The following is a 19904-nucleotide window of genomic DNA, read 5'->3' on the forward strand; positions in this document are numbered from 1 at the left end:
TACTAATACTTATCTTGGTTGTCTTAGAAATAATGTATATTTCTTTTCATGAATAAAAGAGAGACATTTACCAATCCTCCCCAATGGGCACATGGAATGGAAAGGTACAGAGGCTGCCCACAGTGGGATTGGCTTCATCATCCACCATCCAGTCAATCTCTTTCTTTAGAAGTATGGACATGTTGCTGGGTAAAAGTTTAAAAGGCTGCCAGTCTTGAATGATGGTGGCGTTAGGAAGCACGCCGTGCATCAGGTCGGTGGTCAGATACAGGCGCTGGATGGCTGTGTGGTCGAGGCGCACTGTGGGATTGGTGGAGGTGGTGGACAAGTAGGATTGGATATCATCAGCCTGACCAAGTTCAGACAGACGGAGCTTGAGGTCCTCAGCTCGGAATCGCACAAGCAGAATACCCTGACAAACACAAAGTGAATTAAGAATGAACACACAAACAGTTCATGCACCTTTTGAAAAAGCTAAGAAAAAACCCTTTGGACTTTAACTTGTTGCATGTACCTGCTTAGTTATAATTCGATATTTCTGAAAATCTTTGGGTCCGAGCTGATCATCACGGGTAAGGCGGCACACTTTGACCTCTGGGAACCTGGATTTAACCAGCTCAGAGCAGAAACGAAGCAGAACACCTGCAACACCTTTGCCACGTTCCTGAGGTGCAACACGAAGGCCTTCCACCAGCGCAGTTTCTCCACCATCAATCACACACACCGACTCCAGGGCAATCTAGTAGGTGTAACACAACACATACACACAAGACAGCAAAGTTAGAAAATAACACACAGCCTCACATACAGGACATGAAAAACCTCAGCAGATGAAAAAGATTTAAAGGTACCTGGAGGTAATTTTACAGAAGAATGACTGAGGACGAGAAAGCCTGAGCTCAGTCCGTCACACTTTTACTTTAATTTTTACTTTTCCACAAAAACATAATCGATTAGAGATGCGGCAGTATGGATCGGGGAGTTTGTGGGTTAACTTTCAGAAGTTCCATCCTTGGTTTGTCCTAGTTTATTGGTTTTTCCCTGAAATTCATCGGGTATTGGTTTGTCATGTATTTGGTCTTGTTCTGAGGTTTAAGCAAGTGTTTGTGGCCTTTGTTTTCTAATTATATGTCTGTGAGCTTTTTTGGGCTTCTCAGCAGCCAGCCATTGTGTCGTGTTACAGCAGAGGTAACGAGTTTAAGTCCATTACTGTTCCTGTTGTTGTTTTCTGCAGATTTAAGTATTGAGCTTTTGCTCTTTTTAGTTTACCTTTAGTCCTGTTTCTTTGGGCTCCTCCTTGTTTTTCCTACCTTTTTTAATTAATGTGAGTCGAGTGCCCCTCCTTCCCACTGATGTATCTTATCTCCCTGATTACCCTCCTTCACTGTTTAGGGTGTGGCTGCTCCCTTTGTTTTGCTGTAACTGCTTCACCATTTAAGGTGAATATTTTTTTCTTCTTCTTTGTGCATGAATGTGACAATCACATTGATTGACAATAAGGTTTTACAGGAGTTTAGGTAAGGTTTATACACAAAAGAAAAATCTGTTTTTGGCACATATTTATCATAGCCTTAGAGATCTAAAATTTGGTCTTTACTTCTCATTAAATCAAATACTGTTGCTGTTGGATAGCAAATGTTTCCAATATTTATTGTATTAAATGCTTTATACCTATGAACCTCTGGTTTCCCCATCACTATCCTTTCTACCTTCACACCTGGATTTCAAGCCCAGCTCTTCCCTTTCTCGGTTGTAGAGACGCACAGACCCAGCAGAGGTTTCTCAGGCACCTCTAGAGGCTGTTTGTTTTTCCATGGACCTGTTCACTCAACCATGGTCAACACAACCAAAACATGTTGAAGGTTCTGTCAGCCACACACCAACTCAGTCTTAACCTACGTCACTATTTAAGATGTGGCAGCTCATGCTGTCGTAGTAGGTGGTATTCTACGACCCAGTTATCCTACTCTCTGCCCAGTACGTCTGTATGCACTGTGCAAATTCAGATTAGGTGTTTTTCCATCAGTTTTCCTTTGGTATAATATTTAAAGAATGGAGAAGTTCAGCACTCGATTCTCAATTGCCACCCAATTCAAGCACACAAAAAACAACCTTGCATATGTGCTTTGTTGAAAATACTGAACACTTTTTCCCACTTAAAGCTGCTGGAGATGATATTTTTTTTAATCAGAATATAGACATAACATAGGCCTCATATATCAATAAATCTAAGATCATTTGCTAAAAAAAAGTAAAACTGAAATTGCTGCTTGAAAGTTTGTTTTAATCTTCATGGTAAAAAACACTGAGTTTGTCATTGCGTTGTGAAATGTGGAGTCCCATAGACAGATGCATGGAAGTGTTTTTACTTACTTTTTTTGTTAAACGTGTACATTACTATTTATTTCTAAATCAAAAGTTTTGGCCACAATGATCCCCAAAAAGGGTCTTAATAATTCCAACATGTTAAAGTTTTGTTAGCAGCATATAATCATTTATAATCAGGAGCAAGAGATTAGTAACCCTATTCACAACTCTTTGAACATCTGAGGAAACTGATTTAACGTACCACTTTTCCATGTTTGCGGGCCAGTATAACAATGCGGTTGATCTCCTGCAGCCAGCTGGTGTATCTAGTGGGAAGGTAGTCAAGACCACCATAGATATCCTGGCTCATAGCCATGATTTCATCAAAGTCCTCCTCAGTGGCCACAGAAAACTGCAGACCTGCTTGGGATAGGGCCTCTGGGACCTGGAGTATAGTCAGGCTGGTATCAATCTTCATCTTCAAACAACTGATGGGATAGAAAGTGGAGGAGGGTTATCACTGGTTCAGTGTGTTACACATTTTAGAGCAGGAGTCCCATCTCACTGTTTGAACTTTCATGAATAAGCTCACACAACTTATTCTCTGTCACTCACTCACACACACAAAAAACAAAGAAACAAGGAAACTAGTCCAAACACTTTGGGTACAATACATACCTGGTGAATCAGGGTTGGGGGGAGAGAAAGCGAGAAAAGTACAAAATGAAGACAGATAATATAAAATCTTTAAAGAAAGACAGGAAACAACATAATCCTAGAGTTGTCATGCACATTCGCACCCATTCAATCCTAAAAATCTCTGATATACACTCTGGTGTTTCTCTATTGCTTGGCAAAAGAAGTGGTGGAATAGTGTATAAAGACAGACAGTGAAGTGTCCCCCATTGACAGCTTTAAGGCACATCATGCTCTGTACACAACTGTTTGCACAATCCACATGGTTTTCAGTGAGTGCTCTGATTGGATGGGGGGAAGTCAGTGCAGTGGGCACAGAAATGTTGAGCATCATACACAAGACACAATCTGCCCGAGTGTCTCTGCAATGAAGAAAGCAATAACCAGTAGCTCATTCTTCATTATGATGTTTTTTTTTTTTTTTGTTTTTTTTTCATTTAATCAGGTTTGCATACAAAGCTTTGAAACAGGGTGTGTTACATTAAAAAAAAACAGCAACAAAACAAAATTCTGCCAAAAGAAAACATGTGTTGTAACATAAGCATACAGAAATGATACATGAGAAGAAACAACAAAATATCAAAGTGATGTGCTAGCAAAGGGCTCGGTATTCATCATCTATGACATGACACTGTCAAGGTTTTATGCCTTCTGTATATCAATGTCATTGTTATAGTACAAACACAGTGGATTGAAGTGGAAACACCTTTCAGCCAATATTTAAGAAATCAAGACAAACTCATTTTTCCTTTACTCTCTAATTAATGACAGCAACACACTGTAAAAACAGCAACATGTTCGCCTTCTGTGCTGCATCACTTCAGGGATTAGAACTTGATTACAGTGAGTAAGGGGCAGTCTGCATAGTGTACCTCCACTCTCTGATCAACAAAGGGACTTGATGATAATATTTGTACAAATCAGACAGGTTCTTACCATGTTGGAACTTTAAATGCCTTTTGTACACAAAAACGAACCCAATCACTGGATAAGCTCCCTGTTTCCACATTTTTGACCAAAGTAGGTGAAAACTCTTGCAAGTTATTATTTACAATTAATGAAAGTGTAGATTACAATCTTTCAAATATTTTATCATACAATTAAATCTGTCAGTATCTGACAAACATTTACAAATCTGAATGATGTTAACTTGTAGTTTCTGCAACTATACAAACAAGGCTCAAAGTTTTAGGACTTTTCACACTTTCAGTAAATGGTCGTTAACAGCAGGACCACATTGACAATAAACCCAACCAAACCTTTGCCCACTGTGAGTCAGCTGTGATGCCTACTACACAATACAGCGCTCATACACTTAGCTTCGGTTAGCAAGTGTAGCTCAATCATCCCTATCTCTTAAACCTATCTTGTCTGGCTTATGAAACAATATCTTTGATAAACGCATCTCAGCAACACTTTTCCACTGCCCTGAAGTGATGTTCTGTGCTGTGAATTAACTGTGAGTCTTGTGTCACCTCACTTGGAGTTCTCCGTTCGTCGTGCCCAACATTTGCAGTCAGAGGACCCTATTTTGAGTGTGCAACGCAACCCGGAAGGAGCACCTAAAGGCAGAGTTGTGTTAACGACTCAAGCTGTGGTCGGAAATTTCTCGGAGGAGAGTGGCAGGGTACCTTTACACTCAGGATCGCGCCCACCTCATTGAGCCTGATCCAAGTTTCTCATTATTCATTGTCCCTCACAAATCCCTCCATAAGTTTCAACTGGTCCAGAACTCTGCAGCCCATATCAATACTGGAACCCCCTCCTCTCACCACATCTCTCCTGTCCTTCAGCAGCTCCACTGGCTCCCCATCAAGTCCAGACTTATCTTCATAATCTTCCTGTATACTTTCAAGGCCATACACAACCTCACTCCTATTTGTAAACTTGTTTATTATGTAAAATCTATTTACCTTTTGTTCTTTGGTTATTCTGTTTTAAAACCAAATCAAAATAACAAATAAATGGTTTGGTTATTTTGTTTTACTGACTTAAAACCAAAACAGAAATACAGAAAATTGAAAAAAAACCAGACAAGCAGCATTTTTCTGATTGAAAAATAAATCTTGTTCTGTGATATTTGGATATTTACGGGGAAACTAGGACACGAGGTTCATGTTTTAAGCTCACCACACAGAGGAGACCCACAGACGGGGGCAGACTTTTTCTCCCAGACAAAAAAAGGAGGAACGCATAAGTCACATTCAGCTGCTGATGAACTGGTGAATTAAAACCTTAATAATACATAAATAAATAAAATATTGATGTTACAAAACAGCATTAACATGATATGTGATTAAAAGAACCAGAGGTGTGTAATGAACCTACTGGTGCTCCTCATTACTTGTGATCAACTTCCGTCTGTGTTGACGGCTGCCGTAAGTGGCTCACGGTATTAAAGCATGCCAAAAAAATATTTGTGTAGTTATTTTTGTAAAAGTGTCCAATCCTCACAGTCGATAATGGGATACTAATTGGACCGAAACACCACCAAACCAAAGTTAACCGTGAGCAGCTGAGCAGGAGCAGAAAACTGATGAAATGCATCCTAAAGAGTCCTATTGTGGAGACCTGGTCCAGGACCTGGGAAAATATGGCAATGTGTGTGCTCTCGATGTAATTTCTCCGTAAATATCCAAATATCTCACAAAAACAGCAAGACTTCTCCATTCGTATTTTAAATTTATAAAAACCAAAAAATGCTGCTTATCTGGTTTTTGTTGTTTCTGTTTTGGTTTTAAGTCAGTCACACAAAATAAGCACACTGTTTATTTGTTATTTTGATTTGGTTTTAAAGCAGAATGACCAAAGAATGAACAGTACACGGATTATGCAGGTGAACACTAGCATTGTCTGCAATCTGCACTGGACCCTGCCTGCGATCCTTTCATGGAGCAAAGTCCATTTTACAGTTCCTTATCATAGCGCATGGTGCACTGTGCTGTCTTCCAACTGGACTGAGCTGCTGAATCTCTACACCATGCCTGACTTTTAGGGACACACTTAACAGCGTGGGGACAATCTAATCTGACAAATCAGGCACTATGATCAAAACACAGTGCAAAGCTGTGCTTTAGGTCACCAAAATAGAGTCTCTGTGCATATCATCTTGTTTCATTACTAGGGGTCGTATTTTTTAAGAAAAAGTCTCTGAAATCTATTTTTCCTTACAATGGAAAAGCTGACTTATTGAAGCTTTCATCAGCTTTGGTCACATTTTATTTTCTATCACTGCTTTAGCTACACTGTTGGGTGGACCCTTTCCTGTTTTGTGGCAGTCATACAGATTGACATTCAAATGGAGACACTTTATTTATGTAATTTTCTCCAGTGCGTCCATGAAAATTTACTTTATTTTCTGAGTTGTTTCCCTTACTGGTGAAAAGAAAGTTTAGTGAAGAGATCCATAAAGTCTTAATTTGAACCATACATGAAATGACTTCTTAGACATGTAGTCTTCCTCCATCGACTGCGTTGTGGATGAAAAAAAAGTTTCTCACTGCTTTTGGGTTTTTTAAGACGAAAATATTGATATACACTGACTAGCCAAAACAAGGTCACACACTAATCTTTCCTTGGTTAGCTATGATTACGGCGAACATTCACTGTGGCATCATTACAAATTGTTTTGCCAAAATGTTGTATTGATTTTTTCCAGCACATCCCAAAGATTCCCAGTGGGGTTCAGATCTGGACTCTGTGGTGACCAACCATGTGTGATAATGACGCCTCATGTTCCCTGAATCACTCTATCTCAATCTGAGCCATGGAATGTGTCCATTCCATCTGAAGAAAAAAAGCCACAATTTCAAAAAAATGTTTCAGTGATCTCTGATCATGATGTTTCAAAAAATAAAATTCCACTAAATTCTTCCCGGAAAATGATGTTTCCCTACTGTCCTTCCAGCATTTAATGATGCATTGGACAGTTCTTAATTAGTAATATAGATTGCCAATATTCTGACGCTTCTGATACGCGATAATATCTTTTCTACGACCACAAGTCGTGTCTTTTGACATTTACCAAATGAGAAGCTCCTCACAGCATCAGTTATAGGGTTATATAACTTCTCAATAAGCCATGCAATAATTATCCAATGAGAGGCTCCTATCTATTTGCTTGAAAATCTAGGTGGTGACCTTCCTTTTGGCCAGCCAGTGTTTTTTTTCTTTGGGATAAGGAAAAACCTAGTGAAAAACAGTGAACAAGTGGAATTATCTTTTTAATCCAAAATCCCTATATTGTAACTTGGAATTCCAGTAAGCCCAACCCAATTAAAAATCTTTCACACAGAACAATTCATATTGTTTCCATGTTTCACAAATTAACAAAAATAAACCATTGAAAGTCCATCCCACCAGTGCCGACGAGCAGAAAGAAAGAAACTAAAGAAACCATAGTTATTGGTTTAAGACAGATTCAGGCTTTCAGATTCATTACTGCGTGTGTTTGCTGGAATAACTAATAATAGTTTGTACAGCAACATGAAGGTCAATGCGTTTGTTTCGATCTTTAAAGAAATCTGTCCACAAATAAAAGATATATTTAACCTAATAGATGATTGTTCTGTTTGGGGAATGTAAGGCTTCACTCATATAGGCCACTCATCACTTCTAAGGGGATGCTTTAGATGCCATCAGTCTTACTGAAGAATAACTGGATTGCTGAGGCTGACACAGATATACCAGACATGTACCAACAGTCTATCAATGGACCATGTGAGCTGTAAGGGCATTTGCAGTGAAAACACTGTCTGGTCACAGCAGACAGACTCACTCTGGGGACTGGTATTTTTCCATTATGCTCTGATGCTTTGAGATGATCTCTCAGGCTTGATTGTGTAGTCTGCTGCTGTCAGAGGGAGTAAAGCTACTCCGCTTTGTGCTTCTATTTCCTGCTCTGTCTCACACATTTATTGATTCATTCTCCTCCTTCTCATACTCACAGGATAGTGATGGCTTTGACTAGCAGTACTAAAAGTACTCAAATTTAGCAGGTTTGCAAAGACAGCTGAACGATCGTAGAGCTATGTGCAAGTGTTGATTTGCTCAGTGTAGCGTGAGGCCTACTCATTCATTTAGTGAGGACGAGGCGTGATTGAGGGGCTGTGCCCATTGTGTCCAAAAAGTCACCCTGGGGGCAAGCATCAATAAATAACACAATGTGGCATGGTGACACCGCCGCTCCTCTACCAAGTGTACTGCTGCTTTTCTACTTTCAAGAGTTGGTGAAAACTGCATACTAGTAAGCCCCCCCAATGGAGCAGATGGCATGACAAATAAATCTGTGTTGGTTACTACAGTCAGAGCTGTCTATGGCTTTTTACAGACTGCAGGAATGCCTTGGGGTTACCAAGGGGCCAATCCTGAAAAATCATCCCCCTCCGTATTTAAGTATGCGATTTCTTAATATGTGCAAATTGTTGTTCTTTGCACATATTGTTCAACACACTACAGCCAGACATTTTTAATGGGTAGTGGGAGCCTGGTGGTCAGAGGAGGGGGCTGGAGTTTCTGTGTTTGAATCCAGCAATGAATGAGCATGTACAGCATGCATGACCACCAGCAATGTGGCTTCCTGAGCAGGACCCGTAACCCCTGGACAAGCTCCACGAGAGTGTCCAAAGAGGGTGATGATGCCTAATTGTGTGATATAGTATATTGGAGAACATTATTATTATCATCTTTTTAATCCCTGCTTGTCCTGCTTCCATCCATGAACTTCCTCGCTCACCTTCCTTTTCCCCTCTTGCCTGGAAGTCGTGCACTGAAGAATTGTGCACATGGTTCTCATCTCTCCTACTTATGTGAGCAGACCATCTCAGCTTGATCGCTCATACCTTCCCACCAACCTGTTCAGCATGAGCCATCCCCATGGTCTTACTATTGTCCAGTGGACCTTTCCCTTCAACCTGGCTGAGAGCTTTCTATCCCTGATCACTGCTGATGCTCATTTCCATCCAGTTCACTCTGCCTCTACATGCATAGGTTTGGACGGTTCACCCCAGGAATCTAAACTCTTGTTAGTTTAATGTCCTCCATCCCATTCACACACATTTATTTCAGAGAAGTAATGTATTGTCTCCTTTTTGGATAGGTGGGTTGAATGATTGCATAGAGAAGCAGTCTTCAGTGTCACTGTTACACTATTCCAATAGACCCTACTATACTGTGGCCAATTGTGTGTATTTAACTCATCTGCTGTCAGAAACCCTCAAATATGATTATGTCAAAGTCAATCTTAGGGCAGATTTACCAGGATCTCTAGTGTGCTTTTCCCTCAAGCTAACACTTTTTTTCAATTTCTAGCACTGAAAATTACTTTTGTTAATAACCTCATATTTCTACTAAAAATGATTTCACTATGCCGCCATGGGTTTATGAAAAAAAAATGCTATGAGCCTTCTCATTGGTCGAAATCATTTCAAGCATTCCGTTAACAAATGTAATAAGTATCCTGTTGTTTGCAGATTGATTTGACACAAGATCATTTCAATTGCACCAATAAAGATAAAGTAACCCGCCCCAAATTTTTCTCAACCGATTTACACAAATCACTAAATGAATCAGTGGAAAATGACCATCTATGTAATCCTGATTGAGTAGAGTTTAGAAGATGCCCTACAGCGTCTTTCAGCACACAAACCCAACAAGTTGTACTTTTCCTTTCAACTCCTCAACATAGGGACAAGCTAAACTGCCAATTGGTCTTCCAAACATCCACTGACAGCAGACATTAGTTTAACCTGAAGTGTTTCCACATTTCTTTGGACAAGCTAGTTTATCTCTATTCAAACCAAATGAATGTTTTAGGTACACTAACAGCTTCTTCATCCTTCAACAATCAAACATAGAACTGATAGTAATGTCATGCTAACAAAAGTCTCTTAAACACCTGAAATATACAAAACTCAGAGGAACACACCATGTCTTCAGTAGATTATCCAGTTGGTCAAGTGACGAGAACATGGACACCAAAATCATTCATGTCTCCTGGGTTGATCCTTGGCTCCACTTCTTCATGCCAGTAGGCTCCTTCTTGACGCAAACACATTAGCTTATCACTCTGTTGCGCGATAGGCTCCATTTTCCGGCGTTGCACAGCCTATACATGGAACAAACCATTGACACACAGGCACCAGAAAATGATTAGTTGGAAAATTTGTCAATAATCACTCTGTGCTTGTTGTCATAAAATACAATGCAACGCTATTTTTAAGTTACTTTAATAATCACTGCAACACTATGGTTTTTTTTCAATGGGCTGTAAATACATTACATGTGCCACATGTTGCAGTAATAGCTACACATTGTTCACATCACTTACATTTCAAGTTGCTTTATGCCCACAATAATTGTGACTGTATTACATTAGTACGGTAGTCATTTAATCTGACAATGTAACAACACAACAGAATAGTTACTAGCTGTAATGCAACAGTGCCCAGTAGAGGATACACCCATCACATAAGTCATGAGTTAAAGGACTGCGACGCAGGACACAAAACTCTAAGTAAATGTAAATTCCAGCATGTTTTATGAACTGGATTTATATTAACTCAAATATACTGCACATTAAGGTATTTTTCTCCTGTGAGACAGGCACATGCACAGATAGATCCCTAGTGGTGCTCATACACCCATCCTTTTACCCTGCATGAGAAAAGTGCCCTTTCTGCCAGAGCCCAAAATGTTTTGTCATTCATTGAATAATAAAAATGACTCTGTCTGTCATCAACTTGGCCAATCTGCCCCATGACTCCAAGGGCTGCAGCATCAGACAGAAAGGTAATAATAGGTAGCCTAACTGTTACTGTTGTTTTCAAAGTGTTTTAGCTTAACTTTTACGTCGCTACTGGTCAAAGTTTCCTAAAAAAAATGAAACTCAAAGCCTAGTCTAGCAGTTTACTGGCCTTTGTCATGTTTAATGTTTAATAAAGAGAGAAAGGCAGGCAGAAAAATTAAAGACAGTTCACTAGTTTTGTCTCAATGAAAATGATATGATTAATTTTGAGCTACTGAGTGCGCTGAGGTATATTGTGGTATGTGTTAAATTATTAGTGTGACGCTGTTTATACATGAACTGAAAAGGATGCTCCTGTGAAGCACCTGAACTGACGATATATTGGAAGCCTCATTCTTTTGTAAAGTTTTGATGTGTTAAGTTAGGGTATGTTTTGATTGTTTAATACATTATTTGGTTATTTCTTCATTAATTTGTTGCATATATTACATAGTTTCTTCCATATATTCAAGGAAAACACATTATATATTATATTAAAGAAGAAAAATATATATCAAAACCATATATATAGCATTATTATCCGTGTACCCTTCGTTCTTTGGTTATTCTGTTTTAAAACCAAATCAAAACAAATAAACAATGTGGTTATATTTGTTTACAGGAATTCATCATTTGCCCTTAAAATAAGTTTTTATACTTAGTTATATATAACAGTGTAGCATCATTAACATGTCAATGTTAAAATAATAATAATAATAACATGCCAGTGACACTTTTTTCCCTATCAGTTTGTTACCGTGAAATCACCTGTTTTTAAAGCCATATTTTTGAATTATTAAAAACGTATTGTACCGTAGTAATTCAAATAAAACTACTAGATAATTTTTATCACTCACAATTCAAAGTCTAACACTTCGTTAAATGTTACAGAGTGGTGTTACTACTGTTTATTTAATGCCTGATACCTGAAAAACCTTAGAAATGAAATAATCAAATCATATTTCAGTTGTTTTTTGGGAGTTGATATACATGTAAATGATTGTGTGAGATGGGTGTATGATATCACATTATATCAATCACAGGCTTGTGAATCAAGTCGTATCGAAATTGTATCGTGACAGACTTTGTGATATCGGCAAACATCATATCGTCATCCAAACATATCGACATCGTATTGTGATGAAGCTGGTGATTTACACCCTAATGCTTCCCATTGGTAAGAGTTGGTCTCAGCGCTGCATTCGTCTGCAAACGCCTCGCAACACACCCCACCCCAGCTCCTCCTCTTCTGTCTAATTAAACTCTGTCTTTTGTTGGCATCTAAACATCTGTGCTTCTGTTCCAGGGGGTCCTGCTGACCACTCTCTCTGCTTATGCCTCTTCCTGCAGCTCGTGGAAAAAACGAATGGGAGCTCCTTCGCTTCAGGCTTTCCATGCAGCTGCTGGAAAGGGCAGAGAGGTCCCAGAACAGAGCCTTTCCGCCAAATCTAAATGCATGCTAAACAAAGCTCTTTGACTAAAGTGATCCTGACTGAACAAGACAAAACCACTATCAAATGAAACATATTCCATAACCAAAAAAGAACATTGTGGCTTTGTTTTGTCTGTTTTTGCCTTCCATCATTTGATTTATTCAATTTGATGATTTGAGTTGGTATTGGTTGTGTTAACTAAAACAACTGTATACATTATATATTTTTGTCATAATAACAATAATAATAATCATAATTTTATGAATAATTTTGCAATCGCATCCTTTCATTCAGGTTTGAGCACCTGCCCCCCAAAATGTGCACATGCCTGCTGTGAGATGATTAAAAAAAAAAAAAAAAAAAAAAAAAAAAAAATTATATATATATTTTTTATTTTTTTTTTTTTTCCAAAACTATTTTCGGACCCACAAAGAACCCTAATATATTTTAAACCCCGAGTCACCAATGCCCATGATGAAGGCATGACTCATCATGCATCATGACTGGGGTATTTCAGACCTAAGAGGCAGTAAGCCAAAAGAGTAAAATAATCCCTGCCTGTCCTATATATAATATTTTTTAAAACATAAATCTATATATTTTTCCTAGCAACATGCATTTCACAGCATGCTTGTCAAAAGAAAAGGTTCTTTTAAAATAAAAGATAAGTCCAACATGAGAGACATTAAGTATTTGTTTTGACAAGCCGTCCACGACCCACCCAGTACAGGTCTGCGACCCATTTTTGGGTCCCGACCTACCATTTGAGAATTGCTGATTTAGAACACACCTGTACGTCCTGTTGTAGGCGCTCAATATAGGAAATACTGCAGTAGATTGACTTAGGATGGTCTATTCTCACACACAAACACTGGAGCGAGCACGCGCAAACAAACACTTGTGCGAAGCACACAAACACGCCCTCAAACATCTGTGCGGAGTGCGCACACCCACTAGCATCAGGCTAGATACCAGAAAGGCTATTGATACATTTGGTCTCTTCCAAACAGAACAAATGTTGTAGGATTTACCTGATGTTTAACTCCTTTATTCACAAACATCTGAGAACTTTAATCTAACTCTCCACCTCCGCTCTGCATCCAACTTGTTCTGCTGACCAAACAACAGACAAGGCTCCTCTTTTTGACACAAGTTCTACTGTGTCATCATGTTCTACTAGTTCTGCAGCTTCAGAGCTTTCTTATCCATTTACACCGTAACCATGGTAACCAGAGTGCTACTGTTTACCTTCGCAGTGCAACATTGAAAAGGCTCCGGTCTGACGCGGCGCAGCGTAGCGTTCCGAACTTTGTGTAATCAACATAAGGGTACGGCGCTATATTAAAAATGTATATCATAACAAAAATATATAGCAGTATTTGGTATGAACCAGTATACTGCCCACCCCTATAATGATAATAAATATACATATATATCTGAGTCCTGATCCGGAGATAACGTCCGATTCCGATCGAGTCTGAAACCACGTGGAGTCAGAAGTACCGCCCATAATCAAGGCAGTTTTTGAATTTCCCTCTAGTGGCAGGTCAACAGAAAGCAGGGCTTCGGTTACTCTTTATAGAGTGGCTGACGTCTCCAAAAGAGCGACGCTCATATCCAAAAGTACATTAGGAGCGTTTGAGGCTAAAAGTTGACAAAAATTACTTGCAAAGACATTTCTGACACAAATTTCGCTTTATATTTCAGCTTTAGATGGATGATCTAAAGTGCTTTCATGTAATGGGTTATGTATCGCTTTCGGAAAAAATGAGACTTAAAATTGGATTAGACCATTAAATGGTTCAGTAACCTTGAGGATAAATAGAAAAGTCTGAAAAAACACATAGTGACCAGCCATTCCGAAATGGAGGATTCACCTAATTATTCCCACATGTCCGTTACAAAGACAGGAAGCCCAGAAAAGTGATTAATCAACAAGAGTAAATTAAACCCCCCGAAGAAAACAAACACCCAACAATACATTTCTCCTTTCAACTGTCTAATCCTCCTGTCGATGAGTTTGTACTGCCTAAATTGAGGGACGGGATGTGGAGCAACTACATCAACAGCTCAGGTTGAACTAGATCAAGTAGCAGCAGCTGTGGTGCTACTATTGTCCTACATTTCTGACACCGTCTAGAAAACGTTGGGTCTCATTAGTCCCACGCCTGTCACTCAAACACTGCTGAATTAGAGGGAAGAAAAACATTATAGGAAAGGAACAGAATAAATCAACACAAACAAGAAAATGTTGAAATACAACTGCTTCCATCATTATTCTAAAAACAAGGTTATTTTTTTTTTTTAGATATATTATAGTAATCTTTATAAAAAGAGAAAAATCCAATCTAGGAAGAATCCATTATTTCAATCTCCACCTGCCAATACAGACAAGGGTTCCACAATGACACGAGACAAGGTCCACCCTCAGACAGGTCCCAGTCTAATGAAGGACATGGAAACAGACACTCAACTATTCACTGTTCAGGTCAGTATAGATACTCCAATGAACCCACATGTGTTTGGATTTTAGGAGAAAACCTGGGGACCCACACCCACTATACTTAATGAGAACACAAATAAGCCTTATTGTAACGTAACAGTGTTTCTATCTAGTGGCCAAGCAGACTTGATAAAGAACCTCCATCCCATTGTATTTGGGAAACTTTGAAACAGTATGTGAGGGGCTTTCTTGTAATCTGACTTTTTTGCAAAGGCACGACTAAAAAAAACAAGTAGTGAGCAGCAGAATATTAACACAGGTAGTTCTTTCTATAACAGTGGTCGTCTTATGATAGACCTAGAACAAAGGTTCCAGGCTGTGTTTTTTTATTACAAAGTCAACCTATACTAAATGTCCAATGGTCCACTGGTGTTGGATCTTCAGTTAAAAGCCAGCCAAGAACTGATCTTCATCCTGAAAGCACAACAAACAACATGCCATACATTATGCTGCAGGTGCGACACCTGTGTGACACATTACTGTGTAAAAAAAGGAGCATATGAGATAAAATGTGGTGAATTTTATTGTTCTTACCTTTATACAAAGCACCTGAGGAAGTGTCACTCCATCAATCGGCGTATTTCTCTTAAAAGGCTTGTTCTAGACGTCCATCTGCACAGCTTTGTCCTTACAGCTCATGAATAAAGCATATGTGGCAGTATACATAATTTAGGACAGAGAAGTATATGTTTACCAGTGGCTCAAATTCCTTTCTCAAAGCAGCAACCCACTGACTATTTAACGTGACTCTTTCTGAAGAAATATAATCTGGACTAATTATCATATGTTGACACTGATAGCCTTTTTAGTAATGTAGTGACTTCCCACATAAAAGCACAATTCCAAATTACAATATTGTGCATTTATTAGGATTGTAGGACTAATATCAGGAGTTCAGAAGTCCCTGAAACCAAGAGCGTAGGAACTGGGGGGGTGGCAATCATCACTCGGTTAACTCGAAGCAACACAGAGGGTCTCTGTCTTGAATCAGGTAGACAAGCTTCTCATACAAGCAGTAAAAGTAACAAACTTCTGCTGGAGAGGATCCTCCTTTATTATCAGATAAATCCATAATGTAGGTCTCATAGATCAATAAATCAAAAATTATTTGCTCAATAAAAGGTTAAAATTTCAGCTCCAAAGTTGTCGGAAAATTTTGTTACATTACATTGTGGGTTGTGGAGTCCCATTGACAGATGCATACTGTAAAACTCTATACCAAAGTGACTTCCCCACACATTTCTGGTGTTTATACGGAAAGATCTGAGTCAGTCTAATAAAACTTAATTTCTGGTGAAGTGAGGTGATATCCCAGGGACTACTGGCAACAAAGTAGAAAAAAAATGGTTTTAAGCCAATCACTGTCCTCCTTGCCTGGTGCTGAAACACAAAAAAAAAAAAAATCACAATCACAGTAAGAATGAAGTAAAATCCTTCTGTGCATCCGTCTCTGGGACTCACAATGCAATGAGCAAAACTTTTCCAACAATGTCAATAAACTGAGTATTTACAGTGGAGATCAAAACATACTTTTGAGCAGCAATTTCAACTTTTTTTTTTCTTAAGAAAATTATCTTGAATGGTCTCACACATTTAAGTCAACCAAGGAGTCGGCCCCCCATATCAACCTGCAACATGCTAAGGTTAGAGTGTTTAGTGTTGCAAAAAGGAAAGTCCAGAGTAGGAAACTAATACATTGGTGGAATTTTTTAATTTGATGGATTATGCAGGAAAGCTTGTTCATGATTGGGTCTGTCTCATGGAAACTTCAGTGAGGACACATTTTCAGTTGTCAATCAGTGTAAATGGCACCAGTGCAGCTTAGTGGACTTGGTAGAATTACATTGACTGCAACACAACTATGGTTAGGGTTGGGGCTGGTAGTGGAGGTTTTAAAACGGATGGCTGTTGGATTCATTCAAAATAATGATATTTTCCAAACATCATCTACTATGACTCTATAATTTCTTAATTAAACATTGAAAACGTATTTAGCAAAAATGTGCAAGAGTGTTTACGTCACCGTTTACAGTCAAACATTTTGATGCACTGCAGTGTGTAGGACAGTCGGAAGATGTGCAGAAACAAGTTTGGTGTCAACTGAGCCAAAACCATGACAATTGCTCCTGTTTCCGCAGCTGAGGCAATCTGGCATTTTGTACCTTGGTGTAAAATTTAGGGTGCTTTCACACATACCTCTTTGATATGCACTATCGATTTCACGATATATAGCAATTTTTTGGGTGCCGATTTTAAATAGATTTTTTAAATTTAAAAAATAGATTTTTTTAATTTAAAAAATAGATTTTTTTAATTTAAAAAATAGATTTTTTTATTTTATTTTATTTATTATTTTGATATTTAATCAACATTTTTGTGTATTTGTGCAATATTTCAGTGGTTACAATGCTTTCAATGTGTTGCTATGGTTACTTGATGCACTTGATTTTATGATGGCAGTGTGTAATGTCTGCAATATTTATGTATTTATTTTATTTTCATATAATCTGTTCAGATCAGTGTTTAAACTGACAATAGGATAAATTATTTTTTTCTTATTATTGTGCATTATCAGTAACTCAGGGTGATTTTTCCTTAATGTTCTCACTTACAGTTGTTACAATGTCGTCATTATGTTGTCATGGTTATATTGAGACTTCTACACAGTAGTTTCAGTGAAAAGAAACTTGTTACACTTTATTTTATAGTGTGTAACACCTTATTCTCTTTTTTTCAGTGAAAATGTGCAAAAACACTAATAATAAATAATAAATAGGATAGTTTGAAGCAAATAGTTTTGACTCAATTTATCCTCTGAATGATCAATATCTTCTGATGAACATATACAGCAACTTGATTTTTCATCTCTACGTTTCATTATGAAATTAACTAGGAAGAATATTGTGAATCGTAACCCAATCGTAATATGTGATACGTATTGTATTGCAACATCCTTGCCAATACTCACCCCTACATGTGAGAAAGAAAACCAGGACCAAATACAGTATAGGACTTTACGTTGAAGCGCAATTGTGATGGAGCAACTCCATCAGTGACAAGGCAGCGGCGGCACAGCAATCACACAACAAGCACGCGCACACACTCACAACCTTGCACTCCAGCAGGCAGCACACACACAAATATCCATCCATCCATCCATCTATCTATCCTTCCATTTTCAGACCCGCATTGTCAGTACAAAAAACAAACATGTCACAAACATTTCCTTGCCCTCTTTAGTATTACTCAATCATTCATGTATTTCCCTTCTCTTTCTTCCTCATACTGTTCACATAGTGGGCCAGGACCGCACACCTGACTGCTCTATGTTTCACCTGCTCATACATTCACATCTTCACACATTATACATCCTTACCGGTAAGTTACCGGTGACATGATGCCTCTGAACGCTGACAAGTGTGAGACGGAGCGGCATCAGCTGGGTTTATGTTGTGCATTAATGCAGGTTGTTGAATTGTGTGATTATAGGTTATTTAGAATTGTATTAATTACGTTTCTGGGGGGTTTGTTTAAGGATTTCCTTTGTAAAACATAGGAAGAGGGACCAAATAGAAAACGTGACGGCGCAACTGTCAGTGACAGAGCAGCGACACAGAGAAGTCACACAAACTGTCATCACGGCAAAGAGCACGCACACATGAACACACTCACACCTAGGGCTCCTTCATTCTGCAGCAACACACAGACATATACATCACAAACATTTCCACGCTCGTTGTGTTTATGGGTCATTTTCAATCATTATTAATTACGTTGGTTTGAGGATTCCCTTTGGAAAATGCATTTTTCTGACAGAAGTCTATGGAGGCTGAAGTATTCTGTCCAATAGGCGACCGACCGTTTTGCCTGCGTGACATTGTTTGGTGCGCTTGGCAAACAGACTGTGTGAAAGCAAACCAGACCAAATTAAAATGCAACAATGTTGCAGATTTACCGCCTGAATCGCACCGAGTCCACCGGACTATATGTGTGAACGCACCCTTAGTGATTTTTCGTGCATGGGAAGTAGAATTTCTTCTGAAGAAAAAGAAAATGAAGAAGAGTCTGTCTGGCTTAAATAATTAACTATCGCAGTTTTTACAAATCATATAAAACCTCTGTGAAGTAAACAAGTCATTGTAGAGTAGGGGTGCACAATACGAGGCATTTTGTGTCGATCGCACACGTGGGCTGCAAGACCTCATAAATGAATCAGAATGGCATAGTCAGGTTTACCAGAAATGAAACCCAACAATTCAGCTTTTGACCTCAGTTTGAGGGAGCACTAGTGCACGATTGTGTTCAATGACTCCCTCTAATAATAAGTAGAAGACCCTCCTCTAACCCAAAGCCGCTCCACACCCGCTCACACCAAAACGACCAGGTACATTTATTAGCAGCAGACACCAACGTGTGTAGAAGCTATGGAAGTTCCTGTGAACAACGTGGGCTACAAACACTGAAACGCTCTGTGTGCTACTGACTGGCACCATTAAATGTGCTTTTTATTGTGGGTCTTTGATGAAGTGAGCAGCTGTGTATGGTGCTTTGCATTTTCAAAATATTTTTTCTTCATTGTATTTTAAAAAATATATTTTATTAAAACTCAGTTTTTAAGTGTTACTGTTTCAATATTATTTTTATATTTTAATACAAAGAAGTGGCGCAAACTGCCAGCAGAGCTGAATTTTAAATCCAAAGGCTCTTTTTCTCTACTGCGTATGACTGAGAGGGAGATTTATAATGTTTTTTCTGCTGATTTAATGTTCTTATTTATTTTAACTGTTGAATCTTTTCTGATGCACTTTTTAACACATTGAATTGCCTTGTGTATGAAATGCGCTATAGAAATACATTTGCCTTGCCCTAATATTATACAAATATTGAATGCTTATTTAATACTTGTAATAGTAATAATATTGTAATTATAATAATTGTAATAGTGTAAATATTACAATCTAATTATTTACAAAAAAAACCCCAACACAGTAGATCGCTGTCAGTGGTAAAAAGTAGCTTGTGTGCCGAAAAAATGTGTGCACCCCTGTTGGAGAGTGTAACCAGAATCTTTATTTATTCTCTAGATGCTTTGGGTCTGATTTGTTTTCAAATTAGCCTTCAAATAATTACAAAAATGCTCTTGTCCCTACCCGTGCTGTAAAGTGAACAGGGGTCACAACAT

General features: G+C 38.5%; 1 protein-coding gene across 3 annotated transcripts in view; it reads right to left on the minus strand.

Annotated features, from left to right (window-relative positions):
* The window catches only part of nat16 (N-acetyltransferase 16), a 56810-nt gene that overhangs the window by 7834 nt on the left and 29072 nt on the right, over positions 1-19904 (minus strand). For 2 of the 3 annotated variants that reach the window (XM_028474967.1, XM_028474968.1), the window contains exons 2-5: positions 9929-10108; positions 2570-2795; positions 515-739; positions 72-412 (exon numbers count right to left, since the gene is read on the minus strand). In XM_028474967.1, coding sequence (XP_028330768.1) covers positions 72-412; positions 515-739; positions 2570-2795; positions 9929-9987 — 851 coding nt within the window. In that variant the 5' untranslated portion in view covers positions 9988-10108. The remainder of the gene's footprint in view (positions 1-71; positions 413-514; positions 740-2569; positions 2796-9928; positions 10109-19904) is intronic. The other variant, XM_028474969.1, reaches the window with a different exon arrangement.

The sequence above is a fragment of the Gouania willdenowi genome, chromosome 18 (assembly GCF_900634775.1).
Source record: "Gouania willdenowi chromosome 18, fGouWil2.1, whole genome shotgun sequence".
NCBI lineage: Eukaryota > Metazoa > Chordata > Actinopteri > Blenniiformes > Gobiesocidae > Gouania > Gouania willdenowi.